Source organism: Papilio machaon, chromosome 7 (assembly GCF_912999745.1).
Source record: "Papilio machaon chromosome 7, ilPapMach1.1, whole genome shotgun sequence".
In the NCBI taxonomy this organism is placed as follows: Eukaryota; Metazoa; Arthropoda; class Insecta; order Lepidoptera; family Papilionidae; genus Papilio; species Papilio machaon.
Window position 1 is genome coordinate 8,502,868 of NC_059992.1, and position 9,730 is coordinate 8,512,597.

Below are 9,730 nucleotides of genomic sequence, written 5' to 3' on the forward strand. Positions count from 1 at the left end.
GTTGTTAATTATAATAAACCAAACACGAATCTAGAAGAGGAATCTATAATAGACAATAATAAAGACGCTCATACTACAACTAATCAATTGAACACCACAAAAACAGTAACAGATGCAAGCTTAATTAATATTGAACAAAATTCAATTAAAATAACAGATATAGATGTAAAACAAACTAATACAAATATCAAATTCCCTGGACCAATGAATGCCCCAATAATAACTTATAATAATGGTGTCGTAGTTGTTGAAACAAACGATACTGTAACAGATGACAAAGTTCTATTCCCGGGAAACAATATTAGTGTAACTCCTGTTTGTCCGAAAGGAATGTTTTTGACAGAGAATGGTTATTGTCTAATTGAAGCGAAGGAAAGACCAACGTATGGAGATGACGATGAAGTTCCTAGGTCAGCGTTTTCTGGTGCATGTTTACAAGGTTACGCGAGAGCATTGGATGGCTCCTGTCAAGAAATTATTGAAGATTAATGTCGTTGTAGCAATGAATTTAAAGTTTTACGAGTGATGTTTATCTCAAGACATTTTTTAATTTTCTTGTAGATTTTTTGGTCTCCACTGGCCCATAAAATGAGGTTACTAAACCAGTAATTACTTAATAAGTAAATTTAATGAATTATTTAATTGTTATAGGCAAAGGCTATTTATATCTAATAAAGATATTGATTTAAAATTAAAAAAGATTACCTGATTAGTTGTTTCATTTAATAAACCGGAAAATGGGATCAAAAGCGAAGAGGTTACAGTTACAGATTTAGTCGCTTTTTAAAACATTTTACTATAAACAGGGCCGTATTAACCATTTTAGGCGCCCGGGAGCGAAAATCAGTATGACGCACTAAAAGTATTACGTAAAAAGGCGCTATAGGTTGGCGCTTCCTCTGGGCCTGGCGCCCTTGCACCCCTAATGCCCGGTGCTTTTAACCTTGGATTAAGACGGCCGTAATTATAAGAATGATATAATTTAAGTACATTTGACGATAGCATATGTTTTGTAATAATCCTGATAAGATTAACCTCATTATCAAAATATTCGATTAAGTACATTTTGGATACTAATAACCGATTGGTAGGTGGCACGAGTTACACACGTTTTTAATTATAATGATCATTTTTATACATTATTTTTTTTATAGTTCTTATGAAGTTCTTATGAATTAAAACATTAAGTTTAAAATTTAGGAAAGTGTTTTATTAAATTGGTAAGTTTTTAAAAATTCCTTGTAAATCTTGTTGTGTGTAAGTTGTCAAAAACCCCTTAATACTAAATTCCTCTCTTCCTATGACTAAGGATTTAACTGGTAATAAGGATTTAATCAGTGGGGTAGTCTCTGGATTGAAAATAAAACTAAAGCTCACATACAGTTAGTGGTTAACTTTATCTTAGGTTATTTGTTGTGAAAGAGGTGATTATAAACCAATTTCTATTCCGTAATTTCCATGTACTTTTCTCTTTTGCCCTACTGACGAGGAGCAAGCTATTTTTTTTTTTAAGTTCTATTATGGCCACGAATTTCGTTTAGTATTTTCTGCCAGTATATCAATTTATTTATTGCAATTCATTTTTAAATTAGTTACTACTTCAAACTCAGACCCTGGCACTGCTACACACATTCTAATGTGTACTGTGTACTGTACTTAACATGCTTAGTAAATTTTTTTCGTTATGGAATACTCGTAAATATGTATGACATACATATTCCCATGACCTCTAGTCGTAGGATTTAAATCAGTTCTGTTAATCAGATTATAAGGGTGACCTTGAATTTACTGATTTAATGAGTACACCAGAATGTAGATTATTTTTATCTAGTGAGCTCTAGGTTGCATTATTTTCAATTTGTTTTTATTTTGTATCTGATAAAAGCGACGAACTAATGGATTTCTATTATCACGGGGGAGCCTTGACAGTGGCTTTTCTTAGTAACCAAGTTCGAGTATACCTTACTAGACAGCGATGATATACGTTAATTAAATTTCGAAGATTTAGGGTGACTTTATAAGTGATTTTTGAACCATCATAATTCCTATCTATTTATATAAGAAACCATTTAAAAAAAATTAAACCATTCAAGAATCTGCACAAAACAATTTCTTTGTCAGAAAATGGCGATACCATTAGCGGGTAAAATAATCATACCAGTACTGGTCCTTGCCGTGATCGGCGGAATGGTCGCTCTCATAGTGGTCATAGTAAACGACCAGAATGACAATACGGACACCACCTTATCTCCCTCTACAACGCCGTCAACGACACCTTCTACGAGTGCTACACCATCTACAGAAGGTACTACGAGTAGCTCTACACCGGATACAACTACGGAAGGTCCCATCGCCAAAGAAACGCTGTATCAAGTCGGCGTAGGCATCGCTGATATGACAGGGCCTTGTGTCGAGGTCAATTTTGTAAGTATAGATAGATATGTGGTTTAGTTGCTTAATTCTATTAGTGTATATTTAAAAATAGTTATTAAAGTCTATTTAATCTAAATCAGTGATAATGAAAATAACATTATAAAGGATGTGACGTTAGTTCATATTCAGCTACAATTATAGTGGTACAAATGGACTAATTCCAATGGGAAAGTTTAATGGCTTTACAATACAAGTACGAAGATTTCATTTTGTATTCATATCACGTTAATTAGGCTTTTGATCTATTAAGTGCACTATAGGCATAGCTTTTTTGTCATCCAAGTTCTCCTATGTCCTAAATGTTAAGTTTTTCCGTCAATAGCTTATTCTTTCTCTTTCTAATTTCAAATCATCTTCCTTCTCTGTCATAATAATCGTGAATTCTTTCAGATGGGATACGCTGAGATTGGTCAGTCAGGTCGTGGCTTGCACACACGACAGTTCTCTCGCGCCTTCCTCTTCGTACAGGGCGAAACCAGGATTGTGCTCGTCACCGCTGACGTGCTGGCCATCGGGATTGGTGTTAGAAGAGAGGTTAAGACTAGATTTGGAAACTAGACACTGAGTTTCCTTCACATTAATTTTTAAAATACTAAAACTACGAAATTTGTTCTTGAAAGATCCTATAAGTACATAAGAGTGACGATGAAACCGAATTATTACAGTCCTAGAATGTTGCAGACTTAAATTAAAAAAAAGAAATTTCAACTGTCGATCATTTTTTTCAGAAGGAGTCCTTCGTTACTCATTTTTTCAATTATTAATATTAATCTTTGTCATACCAGGTGGTGAAAAACCTCCAAGAATTGTACGGGGACATGTACTCGCTCCGCAACGTGATTCTGACAGGCACACACACGCACAGCGCGCCCGGGGGACACCTGGTCGATCTGCTGCTAGACATCACCATCCTCGGCTTCTCACGAGAGACTTACAACGCGTACGTTGCTGGAATCACCAGGGTGGGTACCTTCTGATCTTCAAGGAGTAGCTGGCTAAAACATAGTACGGTTTTTCACAGAGGTGATCATATTGAAGGAACGAATGTGATTATTTAAGAACATACCAAAGTTCATCAGAGGAAGGTTTTTGGCCGATAAAAACAATTTTAATAATTTTTAAATTCGATTGTTAATAGCCGTGGAGTTGATTATTTTCTGAAGCTTGTCTGGTTTATCTGATGCAGAGTATAGTGCGTGCGCATGAGAATATAGTGCCTGCGCGGCTGTTCTTTGGGCAAACGCGAGTGTCGGGTGTTCAGAAGAACCGCTCGCCTTTCTCTTACGAAAACAATCCCGCTGAGGAGAGGGAACGGTAAATAAAAATTTGACATTAAGAATGAAATGGAATCAACTATGAAATTAAACGTAGTCAATTTTAATCAAGGTACTAAAAAATAATGGTCCATAATCACGACAATGCTAGAATGGTGGGCTTTCATTTATAAGGGACGTATAACAATGGTAGACGCCAGCAACAACAACATCTGTTGCACGAATGTGTCAGCTCGCTCAGTGAAATACCACGACCACACAGAAGACAGGCGTGAAGTGGAAGTAATTCCAAGTACAGTCTGATGAGTGTGGTGCCGGAGGCCTAATTTTAGTCCTCTTTCCCCTCCCACTCCTTTTATTATAAGGAAAGGATGGGAAGGGGAGGTGGATTTGATGGAGGAGAGATGCATAGGAAGGTTAAATATTCTCTTTTTGTGCGTCTCCTCCTTCGTCGATTGAGGGTAGGCAACACATCTTTAATTGTGAATGTCTATGGGCAGCGGTCGCTTTGCCATTTCGGCGAATTCATGTGTCCGCTTGCTCGTTTGCCACCTTGTAATATAAAAAAAACTCACGATTTACACCTCAAGCCATGAAGTTATTTACAATTTGTAGAATAAAAAAGTCGGTTTAGTGATTTTATTAAGGAACTAGTTAATTCTAATACATTATGTATCTCGTAGCTACGACGGCAACACAGACGCAGTGTTGACACAAGTGCGCATAGAGCGTGAGGACGGCAGTGTGCATGGCGCACTGACCTGGTTCCCGCTGCACGCCACCAGCATGAACATGACCAACCGCCTTATCTCCGCAGACAACCTGGGCTATGCGGCTGTCCGTTTGGAGAAGGAACTTAATGCTATGTACCCCAGTCGGAGGGTGAGACGCAGATAGTGCTTACTTTGCTTAACTGTCAATCAGAAAGAGCTATCAGAATTAAGCTTTCTTCTTTTAGTTTTTATTAGTCGAATCGTATATATAAATATAATTTCCAGCCAATCGTAGCCGGGTTCTTCCCCGCCAACCTCGGAGACGTGTCGCCCAACACGCAGGAAGCACGCTGCGAGTTCAGCGGCAAGACTTGCGACAACCAGTTCGTGTTGTGCGAGCGCATGGAGCGCTGCTTCGCCGGCGGACCTGGCAGGGACATGTTTGAGAGTACACAGATCATTGGTACAGCGGTGTTTGAAGCTGCTTTGGTAAGTTATTCATTTGGCACGACGTTAGGAGCAAGAGTTACTCAGGAGTTATATGTAAAACAATGCAGAAAATTGTGGCAGGGTCGGGCTCCATAGTGTCAAGTTAGTAATTAGTGTTCTCTGCCTTATCTTTTATGTGGTTTTCTATGTTTTATTATATTTAAAGAATTGTTGTTATTAGGGGTTGGATCTTTCTTTCTATGTTTCTTTTTTTGTATTCTAGGAGGTATTGAACAGTGATGGTACAGAGCTGAAAGGTGACTTGGCCGTAATGCATCAGTTCATCAACATGCCACAAGAGGTCGTGCCCAAGTACGACCCTGTCAACAGGAGATTTATTACTGTAAATATTTATTTTTCTCTATTTATGATATAAAAGTATATTAGAAACTAAAATAGTATACTCTTTTTGAGGTAGAATGAACCAGTGAGAGGCTGTTTGCCGGCGCTGGGCTACAGCTTCGGCTCGGGTACTACAGATGGTGCTAATGTATTCAACATAACTCAGGTAAATACGCAATAACACCAGATATTTTTTTGTTCACAAAATATTACATCATATTAATACAAATATAAAACATTTTCTGTGCGTCCCCTCCTCTGTCGACTAAGATAGGCATCTGCAATTGTGGATGTCTTTGGGCAGCAGTCGCTTCGTTACTTAGGCGTATTCAGGTAACTGGTTGCACTTTTGTCACTTTGTGATATAAAATCCCAAGCATTTTGCTAAAAATTCTCAATTTTTAATGTACTGTACAAATGGCTTAAAATAATATCGACTGTGGCGAATTAAACCCGAAATAAAACCCGACTAAAACTTGACATAGAACCCGACTAAAACTTGACATAGAACCCGACTAAAACCCGACATAGAACCCGACTAAAACTTGACATAGAACCCGACTAAAACCCGACATAGAACCCGACTAAAAACTATCTTTTACTTGTTGATTATACAATAAAATCACAGTTTTACATTGTCAGGGCACTCTGACTGGCAATCCAGACCTGGACGGACTGCTGGGAGCTATCATGAGCCCAACAGTGGAGGACATTGAGTGTCACGCCCCAAAACCTATCTTACTTGCCACGGCGAGGGTAAGTGTGGAAACATATGTGGTGTGGTGGAGGTGAGAGATGTGGTGATGTGAGGGTGTGAGGTAACAAAATGATGCGACCGTTATTCACAACACAATTTATTCTCACTCGTACACACACCAATAAAATATATAGAAGGAGAGTACAACACAGAGAAGAAAAGTAAAAGTAACAGGAGAAAGAGAACATATTTGTTAAGACAAATTCGTCAGAAATATATTTAGCTTGTGGGTACAAAAGTAACATTTATTGATTGAAAAGTTTCAATTTAAACTGTTCTAATTCAAATAGGATCTCTTGTCTGTTACTTATATAAAACTAAATGTTCACGTACGGCTTTATCCGTGTGATTGCATTCATTTTTGGTACACAGAAAAACAAAATTGCATATATCAAAATTCTTATGCTGGAATGACAACGAATGTCATTGGCTGAAAATTACCGTTACCATGGTAACCATCTTTGCTGCTATTGCCTTGAAATTTTTGTTCCTTTCTCGCACTAACAATTTGTTTTAAATTTTACTCACCACCAACATTTTATGCCGTGAAAATATTACAAAAAGAATTTACCGAATATACCACAATTGCTGCGTTATAAAGAAATGTGTGTTTACGTTTTATTATGTTAGTATAGAATCTTACTTAATATTATAAATGCGAATGTTTAGATGGTTGGATGGATGTTTGTTTGAAAGTATCTCCAGAGCGGCTCAATGTATCTTGACGAAATTTGGCACAGATGTCGATCATAGTCTGGAAAAACACATAGACTACTGTTTTTTTTTTTTAATTCCGCGCGGAGGGAGTTGAGGGCGAAAGCTAGTAAATAATAAATTGAACATCTTTGGAAACTCAGTTCCGTTTAATAGTGAGTTTCCACTGTTTCAGTCTTGAGTCTTTGTGTCTGTGTGTCTTTGACTCAACAACTGTTAGGTTAGGTTACAGTTATAGAATTTTGAAGTTACAGTATCAAACTTAATTATAAAAATGAACACTATATTGAGTGTATTTATCTTTGAAGGCAAATTCCACAATCCCGTGGCACACACAGATAGTGTCCGCGACAGTGATATGGCTGGGGGGGTTCGCGGTGGCGGGGGTGCCGGGGGAACCCACCACCATGTCCGGCAGGAGGGTCCGTGATGTAATCGGTGATGTCATGCGCGCCCGAGGATACCAACCCAGGGTCGAAGTCATGGGACTTACAAACGAATATATACACTATGTTAGCACTTTTGAGGAATATCAGGTTGGTTGAATATTCAGACATTTTACTTTGATATTGTGGGTTTCCAACATATATGCGTACAGAAACTAAAGTCATAGTTGGAACGAAGTTCCTTATCGCGCGTTGTGAAAGGGTTCTTACGAAAAGTTGTCACGACACTTTTTGCTATAGTAAGTATGTTAACGACGAATGAGCGCTACTTCACCATGGCAACGACGTGACAATATATAACGAAAATTCATAGAAATAAAATGTACTTCTTGTGAAGACTTAAGTTTTTTATGCATAGAATAAACATTGGTTCCTTCACTAATTAATCGAAAGGAACTTCGTTCCATCCAGGTGTCCCTTGACAACTCTCAAGTTTTTTTTTTTATTCAATTTGTTCCTTATAATTATCGAATGCGTATGATTAACTTAATTAAATAGTTCAATGTATCTTTTTTTTTGTGACAGGTACAAAGATATGAAGCCGCATCGACGCTGTACGGACCTCACACACTAGAGATTTTACTGAACAAGTTTGCTAAATTAGCCGCCGCTGCTATTGATGTATGTATAAGTCACTATGAAGTCACGTCTTTTCAAATAATTTGATGGTTCAAAGTCATCTGCGCACTGCGCACCCTCCCCTTGCGTTCCTTTACGCTCAGCTACACCTAACATTATATTCTGCGCAGCGACTACGCGATGTTCCGAGCCGACAAGATATATGATAACTTCTATAACCTATCTTTGTTACTTTTAATACTAGTTACTCATTATCTTCTAATATTGAGGACATCTTGTTTGAATTTTGAAATAATCACGAATATGGCAGACAACTTTTAGCGTACAAAAAACTTCTACGTTAACACAAAAGTACAATGTACATGTCAAAGTACATGACTTCAGTTTCCTATAAAATTTAGTAAAATGCATATCCAGGGCGATACAGTCGAACCCGGTCCGGAGCCGGAGGACCACAGAGGTAACGCGTCCTCTCTCCTGCCATCCGTCGTACTGGACGCCACGCCCATCGGCAGGAATTTCGGAGACATACTGATATCACCTCCCACCACTATCAGAGTAGGAGATGTTGTTAACGTCACTTTTGTAAGTATGTTTGAAATAGTCCCCACAGCCACTGAAAAGTACGAAAAAACATATAATACAGAAGAACATGCAGATAATTCTTCGATAGAAACGAAGATAACTCGAGAAAGTGAATTTCGCTTAATTGTTGTATTTATTTTGTTAACTAGCTGTTACCGGTGACTCCGTCCGCGCGGAATTAAAAACAAACTAGTCTATGTGTTCTTCCAAACTATGTTCTACATGTGTGCTAAATTTTGTCAAGATCCGTTGAGCCGTTCTTTAGATACCTTTAAACAAACATCCATCCATCCATTCATTTTTTCTTAGCCTTCTTTGTATTTAAAGTTCATGAGTGCGAATAACTCAAATATTCAGGTCGCTGCAAACCCGCGTAATGACATCCGTCAGGAGTCGTCTCACGCAGACGTGGAGAGATACGAGGAAGGGGAATGGTTCACCGTCGCAACTGATGCTGACTGGGAGACCAGGTTAGTTATAATATGCATTTGGCGGGGGAGAGGACGTATAAAGACGGTTAATATTTCTGTATGTCCACTCCTCTGTCCATTCAAAGTAGGCAGTACATCTGCCACTTTTTAACTTCTCAGATATAACTTTGCCATTTTAGCGAAACATCATCCATCTATAAAACAAAGATAATTCCAGGTTCCATTGGGAGCGGGTATCAACTATATTCGGCACCAGCCGAGTGCGATACGAGTGGCACGTGCCCGCCGGCACCAAACCCGGCACCTATCGAATAGTATACCGCGGGGCCTGGCGGAGCATCGCCGGGTTTATTACACAGTTTACAGGAGCCACCGATACCTTTACAGTTCAAAGTTAACCTTCTATAAGATTAAATTAAGTTAATTAAATTTTAGAAATTTATAGTCTTTTATTTAATTGTTCTAGAAGTTTCTTACATCAAAAATAAACTGAGATCTCTTCATCATCATCATCATCTCCTTGACTTTATCCCATTTACGTAAGGTCGGTGCACCAGATTTCCGTCCTCCAAATCAATTCTGTCTGCCGTCATCTCTATTGTCACCCCCTTCTTGATCATGTCTTTTTTCTCTTGGTTGGTTGAATTACGTTATTTCAGTAAATCTTTGTCAGTAAAAAAATCAGAAACATAAAATTAGTTCCTTGTTAAAAATGATATGTGTAACAACGAGTATGACATTTCAAGGTTATAAAAGCAAATGGAGTGAACGCAACGACACCGTAAATAGATCTTCCGTCTTCGAACTGAGCAATTTATTATCTAGTGATGTATCGTAAATAATAAATAATAAAATAATCCAGAATTTAATAAACTCAAAACATGCTCTGAATTTTTTTTTAAATTAAAAAACTTGCAATTTTTTTAATTTCTATTTACGTTCTTGCGAGAGCCAATACAATATTACT

At 37.9% G+C, this 9,730-nt stretch overlaps 1 protein-coding gene across 1 annotated transcript; it reads left to right on the forward strand.

Annotated features, from left to right (window-relative positions):
- Window positions 1-1,186: 1,186 nt before the first annotated feature.
- Window positions 1,187-9,176, forward strand: LOC106719437 (neutral ceramidase). Its single transcript, XM_014513776.2, has 15 exons — window positions 1,187-1,220; window positions 2,122-2,424; window positions 2,824-2,967; window positions 3,219-3,395; window positions 3,620-3,747; window positions 4,391-4,589; window positions 4,706-4,909; window positions 5,133-5,252; window positions 5,328-5,417; window positions 5,894-6,007; window positions 7,031-7,258; window positions 7,694-7,789; window positions 8,165-8,332; window positions 8,690-8,802; window positions 8,981-9,176. Exons 2-15 carry the CDS (start codon window positions 2,125-2,127, stop codon window positions 9,159-9,161), a joined length of 2,262 nt encoding a protein of 753 aa, XP_014369262.2. The 5' UTR covers window positions 1,187-1,220; window positions 2,122-2,124; the 3' UTR covers window positions 9,162-9,176.
- The last annotated feature ends 554 nt before the right edge of the window (window positions 9,177-9,730 follow it).